Source organism: Rhipicephalus microplus, chromosome 3, assembly GCF_043290135.1.
Source record: "Rhipicephalus microplus isolate Deutch F79 chromosome 3, USDA_Rmic, whole genome shotgun sequence".
NCBI lineage: Eukaryota > Metazoa > Arthropoda > Arachnida > Ixodida > Ixodidae > Rhipicephalus > Rhipicephalus microplus.
Window position 1 is genome coordinate 231,565,529 of NC_134702.1, and position 22,078 is coordinate 231,587,606.

Here is a 22,078-nt window from a genome sequence, read left to right on the forward strand (position 1 = left end):
TGTAAGATGTGTCGCAACAAACAGTGCAAGGTCATTGGTGTTGTTTACAGACCCCCTGGTACCAGAATTAAAGCTTTGCAGAATTTTAACAAATACATTGGTCTCCAGATAACGAAAGACACGAAACTTGTACTCTGTGGTGACTTCAACCTACCTGGTATTGAATGGCTCACCTTCTCTTCTGGTACTAATGATACTTTCAACAACGAGGAGTTGATTGATATTGCATTTCGATTTGATTTGGTTCAACTAGTTCATGAGTATACACGTATTCACGGAGAAAGCAAATCAATACTGGACCTTGTTTTTGTTCGGTCAAATATTGACGGTCAATATGAGTGTGAGGTACTGGATGGTCTCTCAGATCATAAGTGTGTCTTAACTCAATTTCGTTTCTCTCTTCCAAAGACAAGGTTGAAAATGACTCGTGTTCCAATTTTCTCTGCTGCTAACGATGTTTGTATACTAGACAGATTGGAGTCTGTGTATGATCACTTTTTGAGTACTTCTATGGACACTATGTGCGACGCTAACTCTCTCTGGGTGAAATTTAAGAACACAGTACACGCATGCATTGACCTCTGCGTTCTCTTCCGCTATCGACCAGCAAATCCCTCGAATCCATGGATCACCCGTGACATCATTCATTTAAAAAGAAAAATGAATCGCTTGAACAAATGGTTCAAAAGAAATCGTAATACGAAGCTAAAGGAAGAAATTTCCCAACTCTCTCGTAAACCAAAAGACCTACTGCAAACAGAGCGGCGTACATATTACACTGTGCGCTTGAGCAGCATGATTAAAGAATCGCCCTCCAAATTTTGGCGAAGTATAACCCCTAAGCACTCGGAAACTAGCACTTTCGTAATAGATAGCATCTGTACCTCAGATTCTACAGAAATCTCGAATTAATTTACCGAAAACTTCAAGTCCGTATTTACAGTTGACGACGGAACTATCCCGCCTTTCGATAAATATAGAATGCTGCCATCTGTTGAAAATGTTATAATTACCGAACCCGGTGTACTTAATCTGCTCCTCAACTAAGATGAAAAAAAATCTCCAGGACCTGATGATACACCCAATGCATTTCTGAAAAGATACGCGGAGTGGTGCGCCAAATTCCTTGTTATTATTTTTACTTTGTCTCTTTCAACTGGCGTCCTGCCGGAAGATTAGAAAGTGTCCAAAATTAAACCCCTATTTAAACAAGGGGATAAACAGTCAGTTACGAATTACCGTCCTATAGCTTTAACCAGCACTTGTTGTAAATTATTAGAGCATATCAATCATAAGCACATATCTACTTTTTTAACAACGCATTCGATTTTCTCTTCAGCGCAACATGGTTTTAGGCGCGGCTTTTCCCCTGTGACCCAACTTGTCGAAACCGTACATGACTTCGCCGTGACTATCAATAACCGTAAGCAAACAGATGTGATATTTATAGATTTTGCGAAAGCGTTCGACAAGATATCTCATGTAAAACTAATAATCAAACTACGTGCCATTCTTAAAAATGATGAACTTTGCGGTTGGATTAAATCATACTTTACTTCTCGTTACCAATATGTCATCTTCAGCGACACTCCTTCTAAAACAGTACCTGTCACTTCGGGTGTACCCCAGGGTTCGGTTCTGGGTCCGTTGTTATTTCTTCTTTATGTTAACGACATTGTTGGCGAGCATGACATGAAAATTAGGTTGTACGCTGATGATTGTCTGATTTATTCTGCTGTAGACTCTTTGGATGACCAGATTAACCTTAATTTGAAGCTGAACGATGTTATTCAGTGGTGCAACACATGGCAGATGTCTGTTAATTATAAAAAAAGTGCTCTTATGTCAATCACAAACAAGAAGCAACCCCTTATTTTCAATTACACAGTCGAGAATAACGTTCTAACGCGAGTAACTGAGTATAAATACCTTGGTTTACATATATGTAACAACTTGCATTGGGATAAACACATTACTAACGTTGCAAATCAATCAATGTAAAAACTTCACTACTTGAAAAGGTCTCTCAGAAGTGCTCCAACAAGCGTAAAATTACTAGCCTATAAAAGCATCGTGTTACCAATTCTCGATTATGGAAATGTATTTTGGGACCCTTTCACGGCGGCTAACTTATCTAAATTAAATCGTGTACAAAATAAAGCAGTCCGTTTTATCTTTAATTGCTATGGCCGCGCATCAGTTTCGGAACTGACAGTCAAGGCTGGTTTATTGAACATTGCAGACAGAAATAAATTGTGCCGCTTACGCTTTCTTTTTAAAATTGTGAAGAACCTTCTCAAAAGCGATACTAATCAATACTTAACGTATTTTTCTTCAGGTCATTCATCCCGCCACCATCACTCGCTGAACTTAACCCCCTTCCAGCCGAGAATCAATGTCTTTAAGTATTCTTTTTTTCCAAGAACAGTGAATGAATGGAATAGCCTTAAAAGTCATGTTGTAGAGCAAACTGATATTAACAAATTTGAAAGCCTACTTGAGTTTTAAACTTTTCTGTCTTGTTGATCACTTGATACGTGTTCTGGTTCTCGGTGTATATTGTACTCGCCGGACAATAATGTGTACTCTTCTTTTTGCAGTGTGTGTTGTTGCAATGCGTGTATCGGTTTCTTCTTTTCTTTTTTGTGCCCTTCGCAAGATCTTATTCATGCGCCACTGTGAATCGGCAATCAGTTCAATTTGGTTTTTTTATGTATGGTATGCGTTCGTTTTGTCTGTTTTATTGTGAAATGTAGAACACGTTTCTTTCCACCCTGCTACGACTCCTTAACTGGGGTCAGCAGTATTGTAAATAAAATAAATAAATAACAGAAAGGCTAAACAAAACGCTAGCCGACATGATCTCTATGTACATAGATGCGCAGCACAAAACGTGGGACGACATCCTGCCGTACGTAACATTTGCTTATAACACTGCAACGCAGGAAACTACACGCTTCACGCCATTCCGACTCGTTTATGGTCGAGATGTTAGAACTATGCTGGACGCCATGATTCCATATGAGGACATCGACAAGCTCGACTAATTAGCCCCCGACATCAATGAGTACATTCAGCGCGCTGAGGAAGCACGTCAACTGGTCCGTGTGCAATCCGAACTCAACAGTGCGCAGATGCACAGCGGTACAACATCCACCATCGAGAAGTTAATTATGAACCTGGTGACCAAGTTTGGGTTTGGAAACCCATTAGGCGGCGAGGTCTCAGTGAGAAACTCTTGAGGAAGTACTTTGGACCTTACAAAGTACTCGGAGGTGTGAGCGACGTGAACTACGAAGTGGTTCCAGACGGAGGCTCACCATCACCGGAGGCTCACCAGCGCAGGTTACCACGCCCAGAGACTGTACACGTAGTCCGCCTAAAACCATACTTTACGCGGTGATGCGAATTTTTTCGTTGTGCCAGTGAACTCTTCATGTGAACAGTGAATGCCGTTTATTTCCGATTGCCGGGCCCAGGACGCATTTTCTCTCGTGCACTAATTTGTATAATGTTTTTTATGTTACCTACTTCGACCCACTGCTGTGCACACATTTGTTTGAGCATCGGGTCGATGCTCTCTTGGGAGGAGGAGTAATGCCACCTGGTGTTCTGTGCCAGTGAACAGCGGGTCAGTTCTGTGCCGGTGAACGAGGAAGACGAAGACGAGCAACCCGTGCCAGCGGAGACGTCCTTCTTTGTCTCTGAAATTTTTCACAGTCGCGTCCCTTCATACGTTCGTTCGAGCTCTTAGCGCGTGATATTATGTACTTTGTAGGACACGTAATGCATGTTTATTTGTCGTACAATAACATTGTGTAAGACTACTTTTGATACAAATCAAGCTACCTGAATTGTCAAGAGTGCACCTTGAGCGTGGCGTGTAAATGATGTTGTACCTTACATGCATGGCAAGTCTTTCAATTTACGACTTCCCCATGTTTTTTGTACAGCCAGGTCTCACAATACCGCATTTGGTGTATATCAAATAAGTGAACTAGCGGTAGGCGCACTATAAACGTGGCTCGCAAGTCATGCTGTGCATGATATGCCATTATTTGTCATTTGTGGTCGCGATATAGTCGCGTCGCGCAATATCAAATTAGGCGTATATCAAGGAAGTGGAGGAACCATGAGCGCAGCTTAAGCGTGGCATGTAGATCATGTATATCACTTGGAAGTCATGGTTTTCGTTTTACCATTTGTCATTTATCTCCACCATACAGTCAAGCCACGTCATAGCAGTTGTGTTGTATATTGATTAACTAAACCAGATTTGAGCGTACAACTTAAATCATGGTGTATATTAAGATCAAGTCAAGATTGTTATGTCAGCACTTGTAATTATTTTCTTATTTCGGAACTCCAGAATACGCTGCGTATGCTGGTAGCACTGGTAAAAAAAAAGATGGCTGCGCCTAACGCGGCACTTTCGCTTGGCGCTGTGCGGAAGTTTCTTGATTGTGGCGCCGGACTGCGTTGTTTCGTCCCAGGTGAAAGAGTGCTCGCAGCGTACCGCCTCATCGCCATAAGATATTTCGTTACCAAAACAGCGTAAATAGTTGCACTGCGCGCGCAGACATCGGGCCGAATCACATTTACTTTAAGTTGTTCCGCTCAAACCTCGTCTGTAGAGGGCCTCGCCGAAAGACGCTTTGCCTCGCGTTGCCATGAACTGCTGCAGGCAGTTTTTCAAATAACTAGGCTGCGACTCATCCTGCCGATTTCACGTATCTCGTTGACTTCCGTTGAACGTAAAAAGTTGAATACGCATGCCGTTTACTGGAATATAGAGCGGAGCTATGCCTGGACCACTGTCTCTTCAGATAACTGAAATTGTAGATTCAGATGTAATAGGAGTGCTTCTTTCTTTTCATTTGCCGATACATGTTGTTATGCTACTAATAAATAAGGTCATGTGCTTACGAACACTTGCTTGTTCATGTTGGTAGTAGTTGATATTCAAAGCAGATATATGCCCACACACTACGCGTGCTACGAATTCGCGGGCGTATTACCACGGGCGTATCTGATTTTCACTTTTGTTTGATTTGGTTTCCGCCCACAAAGCCTGAGTCAGGAATGCTCAGCGCAAAATGCTCCTCAATGTTCGAAAACGTTCGCGATCATTGTAGGCCGTTCTGTTAAAGTTGTCTGCAAGGCGCGAACACTGGAGATTATTCCACATCTTGCTCGAAGACCAGTGATAAGGCTGGAACCAGTGACGAGACATGTATGAATGCCGCCGCGCTTCGCCACTTGTCAGTTGATCGACAGCCGACGCTTTGTTCGCCGCTATCAGTGCCCGTGTATTGCTGTAACCTGACCTTCAGTTTCTTGGCGTCCAGTTTGGCCGAATAAACACTCTCATCTTTGAATCAAGCCTGCTCCATTTGTCCACGTCATGACCCCGACACATCTGGTGGAGGTGCTTTCCGTCCACATGTACCGAACACTCCCTTCCATTCGAAAGCCAAAGCCCAACTGTTAAGCAAGCATCCCCGCCAAGGTCTACTCGCGAGCAAGCCGCCGGCGATAAAGGCTATCTCCAGAGTACGGGGCTTTACGCAATAACACTAGCTAGCCCACGGCCACCACCACTACTGTGACAATGACAGCTCCTGTGGCAACGCCCGCATGGTTATAGTGCAGTAGCCAAGGGAGCCACTGATCTTCCGCGGATCATAGTTTGAAGAACTGGAGACCTGGTTCGAGACGTACGACTGAGTGGCCGCCTTGAGCCAGTGGTACTCAGAAAAGCTCTGTCGTGTCTACTTCTGCTTGGGAGACGCGACAAAGACCTAGTTGGAGAATAGGAAGTCGGCAATTCAATATTGGCATCTCTTCCATGGCGCGATCCTGGAGACTTTCACGAGCGTCACCCGAAAATAAAAGTGGCAGTGGCTTAGCTCAGCTATGCCAGGATATACGTATCGTTAGCAAAGATTCAGCTGACTATTCTTAGCTTTCCAGAGTGTCTAGGATCAGCTTGATTATCACGCTTACTGCTGCTGCAATGACGCACACACGGCATACGTATTATGAGGCACATGTATATTTTCTTCTTAACGTCCAGGTAGCTTCTCTACTGCCACAAAGACGACTCGGTGGTCAGTGAAGTAACACGCTGCCGTCTCTATGGCCCCAACACGGTATTTGGAATTGTCTGTCTTTCTGTGATAGCTTAGCAGCGCTCGCGCTGGCGCCAATATGTCTGTCAAGGTCATGGCGTCACTCCTCTGGAAAGCTTTCCTGATTGTCTAGAATTAGCTTGATCATCATGCTTACAGCTGTTCCAATGACACACACACGGTATACGTGTTATGTGGCACATGTATATTTATTTTTCGGGGCAACTACTGCGGGATCAGATCAGTTAAGCTTCTCCGCTCTACTGCACCGTTGAGCAGCATTTGCACTCTCCTTCTCCATGGCTATACCACAGTGGCAAACGCCAGTCAGAGGCGCTATCAAGCGGCTCTAGCGCAGTGTCAGATGGCGACTGCACAGGGAAAGTGCACGCGTCGGCGTCCATATGTCTACCAAGGCTATGACTGCACTCCTATGGAAAGCCTACACCGGCGGTGGCGAGTCGCTCGCGGCCGCGGTCGAGTGCGAGGGAGGTGCCGGCTCCGGTGCGTGACACCACTGATCGTCTGCACAGCGCATCGAATTGCGCGCACACCGGCGGCGAGCCATGCGCGGCGGCGGCGGAGTATCATTGCGCATGCGCAGACCAGTGCCGCGCGAAATTGGCTCAGCGAGGCCAGTGTAGCTAACGGTACAAAAGGCCGCTGAATTTCTGGAGACCTGGGTCTGGAAACAGGCGGTTCATTTCCTCCATTTCATGAATTAAATGAGCCGCCTGTTTCGTCACGCTGAACCCGCCATGGCTGAGGACAAGAAGCCCCGGTTCTTCATCCAACGTGTCAACAGGAGCTGTTTGCGGGACTTGTTCGCACCCCACCCAAGAGCGTCGACGAATTCTTGACGGAGGCCGCAAAAATAGAAAAGGCACTTGAGATCAGGACGAAGCAGTACAATCACAGCTTCGAGATGGCAGAATACGCCGAAGTTCAATCTCTCAGCACCAACTACCTGAGCAAGACCATCTAATCCATATTACGGGAAGAGCATAGCACATTGCTGGCATCATACAGTGGGTCGGATCACCGATGTCGCACGCCAGAAGTCCAGCAATATTTACGCACACCCGAACCAGCACAGTCTGAGCCACAAGCCATGAGATATGCTGCTCTAGCCTGACTCAACATTTTCCCGCCATGTGCACGTTAACAGGCTGCGCCACCGTATTTTCGTCGCCAGACACTAGTGCCACCACCACCGACGCCATACCGTTCACCCGCTGGCAGCGCTACGTTCCGAGAAAACAGCGCAAATCGCTGCTCATTGTTCGAGAAAGTTCGCTGTCATTTTGAATAGTTTCACTAAAATTATCCGCAAGGCGCGAACACTCGAGATTAATCGAGATCTTGCGCGAACATCATTCATATGGCTCGAACATTCGAGGACACAGGTATAAATGCCGTCGCGCTTGACCGCTGGTCAGTAGATCGGCGACCGACGCTCTGTTTGCCACTATCAGAGCCCGTGTAGTGCCTTAATCCGAACTTCAGTTTCGTTGCCTCCATTTCGGCTGAAGAAACAGTCGCATCTTAGCATCGAGTCTGCTCCCTTCGTCGACGACACGACCCCGTGACAATATATCACCGTAGGAAACATTACCTTTCAGCGTAGGAAACATTAAATGGCTCCAACATACTTTATTTTCGGCTCTAAGTTGTCCCCCGTGAACTCCTGTAGGTATTTATGCATAAATATAACTCCCGATCTCAATAGACACCCCACATAATAAACATCTGTAACGAAGCAAATAAAGTTCTTGGCTACCTCAGACGAAACTTACACCTTGTCCCTCCTCCCGTGAAACGTTTGGCCTACCTATAGCAATAGTACGCTCGAATACGCTTGCGCCGTGTGAGACCCGCACCAATCTAATCTATCTAAAATGTTAGAATCTATTCAGAATAGGGCACCAAGGTTCATTTACTCTGAATAATCATATCACTCACGTGTCACTAATCTGAAAGACCAAGACCAACTTCAGAATCGAGAAGTGCGACGCAACGCCGCTAGACTGACCTTTTTTCACAAATTCTTTCATTCATTGTCTGACGCATCCAGTATCTTGCCCGCACATCGAATCTCTTCTCGTACTACCCACCGCAACACTGTTTATCCTGCGCATACCCACACAACTGCCCACCTTCGCTCAGTCTTTGTTCAAACAGCAAAGGATTGGAATGATCTTCCACTCGACGTTGTGCACCACACATGCCAAGTTCTGATCAAAACCCACATCGAAAGAATTTGGTACCGCAGCCCACCCCACATGTAACACGTCGTACTGGAGCATTTAAGGTATAATATATATATATATATATATATATATATATATATATATATATATATATATATGAACAAGCATACACGCACGCGCGACGCCAGGGCGCGAATGTGTGTGCGTATATATACGCACATGTGAAACAACAAATGTTCGAGAGGCAGGATTACAGCAGGTCAATTTGAGAGTGGGTATCACTAAGACTTGCTCAGACAACAAGCATATTCGAATAAATAATCACACACGTAACGCATCTGATTTCCTAAAGCACTTGCTTATATAGACGAAAGTATACTCTGGGGTTAGAGATGCCCCGATATTGATAAGAATGCACACACTCTATGTAATGGTGCACTCACCAAGGAGAATTCAGTCATTGTCAGTGAAATGATTGGAGCAAACTACCGTAGTGTCCGTCACCTTTTTTCCAATTCAAAAGTCTGATTTGCACCGTTCTTCGTCGTGCGTCATCTGCATCATTCGCGGAGTAATGGAACAATACGTTATTATTCGTCTTTCCATGGCGCTGCCAGACACTGCGGTATGCTACAAATTTTCGCACATTGTTGTTTTTGGGTTTCGCGCGTGTAGCATGGTATAAATACATGGTTTATGCGACCGCTTCTCAACGCGCGCTACGTGGTAACATATATCTTCTCGAAGTTGGCCCTGTTAGCGCCGTTTTTAGGCGTGACCGTTAGATGGCGAGCGCTAAGTTGGCATCGAGAATACAGTCACATCACTCAATACGAAATTTGGTACATATCAAGCTAGTGAAACAGCCACAAACACATAATTAGCATGACATATGTGTCAGGTTGCATATAACATGCACGTCATGGTTTTCATATAATAACCTGTTTATTTATATAAGTAATTCTGAAACGTCTCGTCATGTCAATCTTAATATATAACATGTTAGCAAAACGGCTGCTGGAGTGGCATGGCCATGACTCTTTTTGACTCGTAAGTCATGATTTTTATAATGTGACCAGTCGTTTATGTTCATCATGCAGTCATGTAAAGTCATATCAATTTTGGTGTAAATCTCGTAACCAGTACCGTCCGGAGAGCACAAAATCGTAGACTGCTAGGTAGATAGACACGCTGAAAGTTGCCAAATCCGCTTAGAAATGCTTAAAATACGTATGCGCCTCAGGCCATACACAGTGAAAGAGAAGTTCATACGCACTCGTACAGAGTATATGATGCACGATCATTCCTACTGAAAATGCAGCCTGCATAAGAGGCATGCCCCTTTTGCGTATTTTGTTAGAAAGCGCCTATTTACTGAGCTTACCATGCAATGGTTTTATCAGGTAAACTTCAGCAATGATCTAGAGATTGCATTCCGAACTACTGCAGAAGTGATGCACTGTTTTGATCTCTTTGCAAGTGAAAAAAGAAAAGAAACTACCCTCATGTCTGCCGATTACAATACCATATTGATCGTCACAGCCACGCTTGCTCTAAAGCTAATAGAAATGTGATTATGCATCCAGATTCGCAACAAATGCTGTTTCTCTCTGGAGACAGGCATAGTGTGCGTGGTGCAGTGACGTTTAGTACACTCAATTTTAGGGGCGAAGCTTCTTGTGGTGTGTATCGTGTCCCTCGTAGTAGTATGCTGCAGTAGTAGCCACTTGTAGTTTGTTTTAAGATTTACTCACTTGACGGCGTTGTGAGTATATGTTCTTAGAAATGATTTAGCTTGATGGCATTAGTGGTAGCGTATAGTTGATGACTTCATATAATAGACGGACGGACGGACAGACAGACACACAGACAGCCAGCCAGCCAGCCAGACAGACAGCCAGCCAGCCAGCCAGCCAGCCAGACAGACAGACAGACAGACAGACAGACAGACAGACAGACAGACAGACAGACAGACAGACAGACAGACAGACAGACAGACAGACAGACAGACAGACAGACAGACGCTTTGCCCCACTCAAAATCATTCATGCCGTGGTTATGTTGTGGATTTGTTTTACCTTCAGAGAACCTGCTGAACATATTAGTGCAGGTTTACTTATGAGATTAACAGCATAAATCTCTATTAAATTGATACATCTCCAGGCCTGCTCACTCAGTTACTTTAGGTTCTTGAGCCCAGTCAGCTGCCTCCTGTGGCTTCAGTATTTAAAGTATCTAGCGCAAAGCACCGTGAATGGATGCATCTGAAATTTATAATTAGATAGGAGAGCCATTGAAAATATATACTTATTCATTTCACATATTAAAAATTGTTAGTAACATTCCCTCTATAACCTGCAGATGTCAGCAGCCGTTTTTTTTGCCAGCAATAATCGCTTGAAAATGCTATAAATGAACATGAATAACAAATGACGTTTTTCGTATATAATGCAGAATATAAATGCATAGTTAAAGTTCCGTGTGCGCGCTATAATAATAAACGAATCACGAGGCTTAGATCACAACTGCTGCGTGTCATCGAAGATAGAATTGGTCGGAATATATTTGCAAGGCCATTAAGATCGTTACTCTCATGTACAGCCAGATAAGGCACAATTACATATGCTTTTGCTAAGACACTAATACTTGTTAGTGCTAGATAATTGCTTCCGCTGTTTTATTGGGGGTGGTAAATCCCCAGAGAGAATGTGTAGTGACAGGACGTAGTTCTTGTTTGTATATTGCTGCCATAGTCACAATTTATCGAATACTTCAGTACTCCAGCGATGAACTCAAGTCTAAACAGTAGGATGCAGGCAAACAATTTAAACACGGCGGTGACAAGTAACAGGTGTCACTTATATTTTAAGGGTATGCGTACGCACATAAATGTCAACGGGAGTTACATTGACCGTCTTTATATATTTACGCCTTAATGGGCTGAATTCACTCGGCTGTTTGATGACTATGGCGTCTGTGTGCTTGTTTTTTTGCGTTTATCTTTGTTGGAGCTGTTAATCACACAAAAATTACCGTATCTTCCCTTTCTGAAAATATATTTTAGCCAATGCGAGAAGGAAATAAACTTCCGAGCTTGAATTGAATGCTTTGTGTTTGTCTCGTTTATTGTAGGTGAACAACGCAGGGATACCCATGCCAAGGACCCTCGAAACTTCTACACTGGATGACTACAACCTCGCCTGGCAAACAAATTTTCGTGGTCCACTCTTGATGATAAAATACGCGATGCCACATTTGCGTCGAACCAAAGGTACGGTTTCAAAACACACACGCTTCCGAGTATTTTAGCAACATGAGTTACGCTCGGCGTCAGGCTGGTCGGAATCATAGAGTTTAATATAAACACACTAGAGGGAACTCTGGCGCTAGTTCCTACGAGAGTTTAAACGCATGGCGCTTCAACTACTGTGGGAATGATGGCTAGTGCACAAATTCTAAACTTCACTATTTCGGTTTCATTTGTCTCCATGTGGCCTGAATCTGCTTTGTCGCGAGACGGAGTTACGCGAATCTTGAGCAGTTACACTTTGCAAGTTTCACCTTTTTCGACTCAATAATTTGAAGCTGCTCGCGAAGTTCACAATGATCTATTCCTTTATCCATAACAAATATCGAAGCACAACAATAAACAAAGCCACAAGTTCGCTCGAAGCCACAAGCACGAAGGTTACTAAGAAAATCTGCTTTTTGCCCATCATTACCATGGTGGCTGGACTGTCACAGTGCCAGGGTCCGTTTAGTAAATATTGAAGAAAACTGCATGGTAGAAGTCATGCACACTCAATTTAGAATTGATCGACTGAGATAACTGGCTATAAAGAAGTCAATACGGGAATAATAATAAGGATACTTGATCTTCAGGCGAAGCTCCTCAACAACGAGAGTAAAGGGCTGGTATTCAACTTATAGTGCCTTTTATTTTCTTTAGGGGCAGTTATGTCCGCGTTCCTGTCCTAAGAATTGTTTATCGTAGCGAGATTTCATTTTTTCTCATTGGTCTACACAGTTATTATAATTTGTGTGCAGCATGTACCTGACCACACGCTCACACACACTGCGGAACCTCAATGTGCCTAAGTCAGCCACGGGGGATCAGTGGCTAGGATCCTCGGCTGTTGACTCGAAGGTCGCGGGTTCGATCCAAGACGTGGCAGTCGCACTTTGGAAGCCCGAAATGGTAGAGACCCGTGTACTTTGCGATGTCAGTGCTCGTAAAAAAAATACCAAAATATCAACATTTGCGGAGCTGTTCACTAGGTGTCCCTAAAAATCATATAGTGGGGCATCAAGGCACTCTATGTAGTGGTTTTGAGACGTAAACTTAAGATAATATTATTATTGATACGTTTAGTGAATTGTCGCTCCGGCAAAACCGAAATGACACCCAAAAAGAGAAAGACGACAACGTGCTTGTTGTGGGTTGGACTCTCGAGCTTCCCCGGCCGTTGGCCTGTATGACTGTGCGCTCTGTACGACATTAGCAAGACCCACTGCGAATAAATCTTGCTTGTAAGAACGATATTAAAAGCGGAAAATTTTTGGTCGCATCATGTTGTGCTTTAGCGTCAGTGGTGGCGCCGTCCACATTGCCCATGCTCGCGTCTCGTGCCGTCCCAGGAAGACTTCCACAAAACTGTTGCTCCCCTCTCCCTCTTTCGCCTCGCAGGGCCGACGCAGGCCACGCAGGCCGCTTATGCTTATAACAGAACCACTGCTCACGCTGCACAACCGATCACTGGCCACCTGGCAAATGTAGGCACTAAATCGCGTGTTCGGAATTCAGTCAAGAGTGTCTTTACTTTGTTATAGCTTGAAGTCGAAGGCAACGCTTCTACTTCCTTCAGTAAATAAAAATATTACATGCAAAATAACAATTGTACATTCCTAAACCATACTGAATTCCACAACATTCCCGCGATCATTCCCCCCTCCTACCCACTCTGCAACGCATTTACTCGAGTTCCCCCATGGGAAGGTGCAGGCGGCATTTTGATCAGTGTGCCTTAATAGCACGATGATGTATACGTGAAGTAGGCAGAAACAACAATACCAAGAGCCCCACATTGCATTAGCTGACAAAGATCTATTCCAGCTATCGATCGGGGCGTATGAGCGTGCTGGTTTTCCTGAAAACCCATGTTTTGCAGGCAACGTTGTGAATGTGTCAAGCGTGGCGTCGACAATAGCGGTAAGTACGAGTGATAAGTCACGATGCTTGCATTGAGACGCGAAAGGCTTGAAACGATACTATAAAATTCTGAACATCAATTGGGTAGCTTCTAGATTTCTTCTAGGACGTAGCTAGGGTGATGCAGGTTGTTTCCAGGTTGTTTTTAGGCCGTTGCTAGGCTTCAGCTTTGTTGTTTTTTAGGTTGTTTCTACGTTGATCAACAACGCGAAAGGTTTGAGTTAAACCGCAGACAGTCACATATACGACACGGATATCAAAACTCCAGAGACAGACTCTCTCCTTCTCGGGAGCCGCCTAGGCTTAGGCCACGAATAGCCGCCGTTCGTAACCAAGTTGTTACCACCACCACAAGGCCTCTTTGCAGCAGCTTCGGGACGAGCACTGATTTTTGTGTAGTCCATTGCTCTCCGAGAAGTGAAGTGTTAATAAATAATGAATGAACAATAAAATATTATTTTTAGTATGTCAGACTGAAACCCATTCGTTCGTGAGTCAGTGTAAACCCACGAACGTCAGATTATTCCTTGCTGATGATAGCCACATTGAATAAGTAAATGTTTCCGGATCTTACCAAGGTATGAATGTTAGGATCTTTATCACTGCATTGGGCGTTTTCACACAACATATATATAGGCCGTGACGTTTGTGAAGTTTCGGCAAGCTGCTGTGAGAACATTAAGGCAGCATCCTCGGTGCCTGTATTTATCGCCCATTGTGACTTACCGAGAGTGTTGTGATAAGTGTGCCGTCTTGAGGACTGTGTAAAGTTCACTCAAAGTTACGAAAGCAATAATTTCTCCTTTTAGCCTTACGTGGAAGAGAGTCAACTGCAACTGCCTTACATTGAAGCAATAGCTTTCGTGAAGGACATATAACAATAGATTTAATGCAGCCCCCTACATCTCTAATTAAACTTGTACTTAGTGAACCACTTGTAATACCTGGAATTACAGCAGTCAACACAGAGAGAACGTGGAGAGTTCAATGCTAATAAAAGAGGCTCATGAAGTTAATATTAAATGTTCACTCCGGCTAGTTCGCACCAGTTTTTACATGAGAAGCCTTTCTTTGCGTACTGCAGGCACATTGAGTAACATCTATCTATCTATCTATCTATCTATCTATCTATCTATCTATCTATCTATCTATCTATCTATCTATCTATCTATCTATCTATCTATCTATCTATCTATCTATCTATCTATCTATCTATCTATCTATCTATCTATCTATCTATCTATCTATCTATCTATCTATCTATCTATCTATCTATCTATCTATCTATCTATCTATCTATCTATCTATCTAGCCGTTGACGTCTGGGTGCTCTCATTATCACCCCTTCAACATGGGGTAAACTGAAATTAGTTATAGAGAGTAAGATGGCTTCGTTATTATGACTCACTGGCCATGACATGAACAATGTTACAATCCCGTCGCGTGCGTCATCAAACGCTTTCCGCCAGACGTGCGGCACATACCCGTGGGCAGGTATGTGCCACAGGTATGCGGGTATGTGCCACAGGTGATGAACAGTTTATATGTATGAAGGAACGGAGAGAACAGACATGTGGAATTTTTACTCGAGAGCGTTTGAAAAAAAAAGCTCACATAGGCAACGTTGCCTCAAACAATGCAAACGTTAAATGTCATGGTCCCAGCACAAAGCGAACCCCACTGTTTCTGGTGAAAATCAAGTGAAACCACAGAGCCATGCCAGTTCTCAAAGCTACTTTTCAAAGAGGCCCTAATGTTTGTAAAACATCAAATGTGGATTCAGTGCGGGCCATCCAATTTTATAAACATCACATATTACTATTTGCGTCAAATGAAACCCGAACAGTGGCACGCCTTCGCGAAAGTATAGTGCGTGCCGTCCAGTTATCACCATTGACAGGCGCGCGTATCCTGCTCGACATCTCTGCGCATAAATGTGTGCCTGTTCACGGTGATAAGTGGAGGGCACGCACTATAGCATCAGGAAGGCTTGCCGCTGCTCGGGTTTCATTTGACGCCAATAGTGCTCCTATGACACTGCCTTCACGTCGGTATAACGTAAATTGTAGTTAAGCACCATGCGCTGAAGTATAATGGTGTAGCAGTGGCCAGGCCTAGCATACTCACGTGCACCAGCGCTGCATATCATACCGCTTCTGGTATTATTGCTAACATGCATGTGGCTTTTGACATCGTTACGTAACTGTAAACAACTGGTTATACAAAACACGCGCGACGGGGTCAACGTGTGTCTATGTGTGTAATATACACATCTTTACAGCCGCTTCGTAACGTTTCACACAGTAAAAAATACAACACAGACACGTTACATCCGCATGGTTCGCATAGCATCAATTCCCAAGGTACGCGTGATCTCCCGAATTTTTCGATTGAAGCACTGTTGCTTTTTTGTACGCTTAGCATTGTGTTGAAGCAGGGATTTGGTGTTACGTTAACTTAAACTGACTTAAAATATGCCCTCCTTTTCTTGGAACGGGTATTTTAGAAGTGTTTTTTTTTTCAAGAACGACTTTTTCACCAACCTAAGTTTCCACCTCCTCACTACGCAGGCGAATAGTGCAACTCCTTACTGCGTGGCAAAAGCAGCACTGGATCACCTATCGCGATGCGCGGCACTGGGTGAGTGAACTAAATGTTCTACATGCAGGAATGCACTGTGAATGGAGCACGTTTGGTTAGCTCGATGTGCTCAGTAAGCTGATACTCAGGCTTGAAACGCTCTGTACAGACAAAGTGCAAGCGCTGTTGTGCAGTTAAAGGAACAACTCAAAAACTATAGCCCATGAACTCTAAATAAACTCTAAATAAGCACATAAAGCACACAAACTATAAGTAATCACACTGGCCTTATAGTCACGTTTAGTAAGCGTAAGCTTCATAAAAGTTGTGACAATATCTGACCAGATCAGTTAATTTATTTGAGGAAATGAGCATCGCATGATTCGTGTGGGAGCGCGAACAAGAAGAAAAGGCGGAAAATGTCATCAATATTTCTGCGGTTTGTTATCGTACACGTGCGAAGTTATATGAGGCGCTAAAAGCATAGAGGGCCACAAAACTCACAATGCACATGCTCATAAGAACGGTTTGCATCTGGGTTAGTTGGTGATCTTGCATGTCGTGTGCTTGTGGCTAAACTGAAGTGAATGTACGAATGATACCTTGACCTGGACTGATAAGCTGGACTGATGAGTGCACCTGGGCTGAGGAGCTGTGAGCCCCATCTCCCAAGATGCAAATTGCCGTTCATCAGTGTTTCTCAATGCCCGTTTATTATCAAATAGTGAATCGTGGTTCAGGTGGCGGGTGACTGTATTATGTTAGGTTTGCGCACGTGAATGCATCGGCCATTTTTGAGTCGGTTAACGCTAAGACGACGCAGTGCCAGCGTAGCATCTTAGCTTCGCCCTAAAAATGTTATTGGACGCTGCCTATTTCATTATGCATAGAGGTAGTATAAGCTACTGCTGTAGTACAGTAGCACTTTAATTTAGCGTTGAGCTAGCGGGGCATCATGCGTGCTGTGACGAAGTTCCCGTAGAGAGTCTTTTTTTATAAATGTTGAGAAGTTTCGGCACATGATCGGGCTTGACCAAGAGTAGATCGGACAGCATGATCGGCGTGGTGGTGATGATGATGCATACCACAATGTCCAAGCTGTTACTGTAAAGCTGTAACAATGTCTTTGAATGGTCCATGCAAATGCCATAAATTGTTTAATTGGTATAAAACATTAGGTGATTGTAATATCCACGTCGTAACGTTGGCGGCATTTCTACGCTATCTAGATATCTCAGAACGTTGCCGGATTACCTGGTGATTATAATTAAGGAAGGTCAACTGATCCTCCAACAGAGACAAGTTAGAAGCTGGTACATTTTGCAACGTAGTTGTAGACGACATGGAATGTTCTCAACTGGACGCCGATCAATGGGAATGCCATCAAAAGGACAGACGCTGAACTTTCAGTGAGAGAAACGTCCATGCAAGCACAGATTTGATTATCGTACAATGTACCTAAAAAAGTACAGTGCAACGTGCCCGAGACCCACCGAGAATATTCGAGCCTTTTCAGAAATTTCTGATGCTTTGAAGTGCGCAGGAAGGCTTTTGTAGAGCCACAGTTGAGATAGTGTTCTTGTTGCGAGACAACTGTGTCGAAGAGACGAAAAGCTGTCCAGGCGCGAAATCGGACAGCCCGAGTATCACCGCGTATTAACCATTAGGATGTTGATTTATCTTTGTGCAACGAGAATCGATGTGTGTTTTTTTTTCTTTCTGCCTCGTGCGATTATTCATTGGAACAAGCTTGATGCCAGTGTATTCGGTATTGTGAGTCAGCTCAAATTTTCCAGTGTCCTTTGTAGCTGATCTGTACATAGTGCTTTATTTCAATATTGTATATCGGGCATTCCCACTCCTATAACAATTCACGAGAGCTTGCAGTGTTGTACATAAATAAATAAACAATAAATAAATAAGCAAATAAATAAGATTCGGAGTAGTGTGCCCTCACTGTTTTTTCTGAGTAGCTGGTGAGATTGAAAGGGGGGGGGGGAGGAGCTGCACATGCGGTGAATGTGAGCTTTGTGCACGGGGATAAACATGTAAGGATGAGGGGGTGATAGTTGGATATGAGTATTGCTGCTTGCGTGGAAACACAGCGTGGTAGACCCACAAAAATAGAAAGGAGCTGGCCTGGAATTATGTGCATAAATATTGGTTTTTCCTAACGTTGGAAGATGCACCATAATGTAGATACCCGTTGATTGCTTCCTACATTTCAGCGAACAATGACGTGAATTTTTCCCTGCGACGAAGCTTCTGTATGCGTGTCAAAGAGCTGAGCCTGCCCTTTAAGTTTGAGATGTGGGTGCTTGACGAAGTTCTTCGCTGATAACACTCACGAATCCTGTGAAATCCTCCTTTTTTCTTCAATACATAGAGGGCACAATGCCACGAGATTGCTGGTAACAGGCACTACGGTGCACTTATTCATACAAATGCGGATGCCTTCAAATCTGAGATACGTCGAGGTCAGTGTTGCGGCTCTTTGAAACAGTGCGCTCATCTCGAAAAATATGGGTCATGTTTAATCGAGCCATCGAATTCCGCATCTCAAAATGTGTCATCATCAACTGATCCGAGGATCTCGCTTCTAAAGAATGTTTTCTATGCAGCTCTCAATCACTCCCGCGTTTGTGGGTATTCGCCGCGAGGGCCTCCTCTAGAGAGGCCAGCGCTGCGATCGTTTTAACGTCACAGATAGGATAGCAGTTGTGGAATACGGCAGCTTTGCTTTCGCGACACCACTTGCGTCGTCCCCCATGGCTGCACCGGTTTTTAGTCGCGATTTTACGATGCAAATTACACACGAGAGTGCCACCGGGCGCACCGATTCGTAGTTTGCTTGCGCGTGGTATCATGTCTTACCGCATCTTGAATCACTGATCTTGAAAACAAAGGGAATCACGGGCGGTGTCCACAGCAAAAGCGCAGGAAGTGTGGTGTTTTAGCAGACAACACAACCCAGAATCCTATGATTGACGTCATCACGTAGGTGGCGCCACGATATGTCCTCTAGGTCAATAGCATGAGGCCTACGCGCAGGGTACTCGTACAATATTTTGAGTGGTTCTATTTCAAGTGTCTATTTTGCAATTTATTCGCTTGTTGTTCTTTTTTTTCAGAGAATGCTCGGTTCGGGGTGCGTGTAAACACTGTGACGTAAGTTGAATATACTTTGCACATTTATATCTCCTTAACACAAAGATGTATATTTTTTACGGACTACACATGTATTTCGGCGGACAAGATCTCAATTAATATTCATCGCCTTCTCCTTATCGCCTCACTGCTTATCTGCGCACCGCATTTCTGACGTACGTTAAGGTCTGTGACGATCTACGCCGCTTTCGTAGCAGTAGAGTGTGTATGGCGACGTGCTGCCAAAGGTTGATTATGTAGACCAGATGTCGGCTGCCTAATTTCAATAATGATTTCATTGAAAAAAAAAAATAAAACACCCGTACGTGCTAGATGAAAGTTAAGTAAACGTTACAAGTCGTCAAAATTATTCATTGGTCAAAAGTACGTGCCTGCAGGAAACTTGAACAAACTAGATGAGGCAGAATTAACTAAAGACACTATGTTTCAGAAGCGTAGGACATGTTTAGCCAGAAACTAGTGCGGTAGCATCAATTTACAAGTAATTTTTGCTGCTTTATGTATAAATTTTTAAAGGCCGGATACGCCTAAAGTATTTGGCACTGTGACCTTTAACTGAAAGACCATCAAAGCGTAGGAATCATCTTCATGTTCGATTACAAACAGTAATTTTCTTATGACTTTATCGATTACGCGTAGACCTATTTCTTTTAGTATTTCACTACTTGCAAGATTTACGCCGTGGTGTGTCTAAAAAAACAATCGTAATAAATATAAACCGTACAAACAATTTGGGACGCCTAAGCGCCTCACTCAAGGTTTTATTCATATCATTCTCAAGTGACACGTTGCACGAAGATACGAGGCTGACAGATATTTAGTAGTTCGGCGCTTCTGTTTCTAAAGCAAGCAAACGGATAAAAGGTAGGGAGACGAGTTAACATTCAACAAAGTTTAAACATGCGGATAACTATAGCGCTGAAGTTCTTCATGAGTTGTTTTCATCCTCGGGGCGTCAAGTGGTATTTTGTTTGAATTATTACAATCTCTATATCGACTCTATTGCAATTTAGCAACATTGAGGGTAATGTCGCCGAAACAATATCTCCAAATAGCTGTCGCGGCGACTGGATGGCAATTGTGTACTGGAATGCGAGAGCGGCCGTGTACAGTTTATTCGGTGTGCGCTAAAGGCCACTCTTCGCTTGAAGTGCACCTGCAAGCAAAACTAAAACACATGTAGTAAGCATGTCCTTGATTCAGCATATACACATAGCTATATATGTTTTTATTTTTCTGCCCTTTATAAGAAGCCTGTTCATGACCGACTCGAAGGAGCCGAAGGATTGGCTCATATGAGTGAGAAAAAAGAACTATTTATGAAGGCGCAGTCTGCATAATCAGACTGATAACTTTCATTGACCTCACTCTGGGCATTTACCCCAGTGTCGTTTACCATTCTTCCGAAGGAAGAGGACTGGGCAACAGCCGATATAAATGAATGAGTAAATATGCGCTCACGGCTCTAAACAATCGCTGGAGGTGACTCGGTACGTTATCCCTTATCTATGAAGCCGTGCGACTAAATTAGCTATGAACTTGACAGTTCAAAGTTCAGTGACCGGTAGAAAATCATTCCGAGCTCCATAAATGTTTTACCTCGACAAAAATTAGTACATATTTGTAGGCTTACCTTACGAGTAGCCTGTACTAAGTTATACGCCTGTATAGTTTCTTAACCTGGTTGATATACATTTATTTGATATCGCCCTGCAAGCAGGTCCAGAAACAACAACAACAAAAAAGAACTGTGACATGGGAGTGAATTCAAAGTCACATAACCCAGTGTCACTGTCGAGCGTAATTTTAAAATAACCGTTACTGGCGCTCTTTGACCTTAGATGCCCTTGCGCCAATAAAACTTATTTTTTATTTATTTATTTATACAATACTGCAGGCCAAGGGTGGCCCAAGCAGGAGTGGTTTGTTTGTATATCAATGATGAAAACCAGTTTTAAACAAAAAAAAAAAGAAATACAAATTGAGAGCAAGAAGAAATAAGCAATGAACAATCGAAGAAAACACCAGAGAACAGGAGAACTTAACGTAATAAATAATAATAATAATAAAATAACCGTTACAATCGTGCGTCACAGTGGTTGAACTTTGTGGGTATTTCTCCGCGCACCCGTACTGCTGTCTTTCAACTAGTAGGCTTTTGGGAAGAATATTTCAAGAATGATTTCTTAATGATTTTCATAGTCGTTATGCATAGCAGAGTCACTTATGGGGCGCACTCGCGTTTTATTCAAGGGCACTTGGACGACACTCCGTCGTCCTTCTGAAATGGCGCATGCTTCTCAACACGCTTCGCTGCTCACACGAATTCGTAAGGAAGCAATCCGCGTGGTTTTTAAACATGATTAGAGATTTCAAAACATCCTTAAAAAGTAGCTACGTTCTCCCTGAGGTGTTATGCACCGATCATTTGGGTGTTAGAGTGTGGGGGTTCTGCACTGAAAACTCGATGGTGAAGCAGCGACTTCCGAACATACTGCACACGCCCCCGTCAACACGCCGGAAAACTCTGCGTCCGATGTTGATTTTTTGATACATTAACAATTTTTTTCACTTTATTTTATCGCGCACCTTTCCTCCTGTCTTTTTCTACCCCCTCCCTTTTCTTACGCGGAGCAGCGAAAAAGAGTTCTTTTCTCTCTCTCTGAGCATTGTTATTTCTTTTGGTTTGGTGTGCCAATGTGCAGGGCCGACGTCACTTGTGTACAGTTTTGTGTTCACGTGCGTACGTGCGGTTGTGTACAGTTGACACCATCCTGTCT

At 43.7% G+C, this 22,078-nt stretch overlaps 1 protein-coding gene across 1 annotated transcript in view; it reads left to right on the plus strand.

The window, feature by feature from the left end:
- LOC119167559 (3-oxoacyl-[acyl-carrier-protein] reductase FabG) overlaps window positions 1-22,078 on the plus strand; it is a 78,530-nt gene that overhangs the window by 36,659 nt on the left and 19,793 nt on the right. The window contains exons 4-7 of the mRNA XM_037419064.2: window positions 11,474-11,612; window positions 13,510-13,550; window positions 16,121-16,190; window positions 19,262-19,298. Coding sequence (XP_037274961.2) covers window positions 11,474-11,612; window positions 13,510-13,550; window positions 16,121-16,190; window positions 19,262-19,298 — 287 coding nt within the window. The remainder of the gene's footprint in view (window positions 1-11,473; window positions 11,613-13,509; window positions 13,551-16,120; window positions 16,191-19,261; window positions 19,299-22,078) is intronic.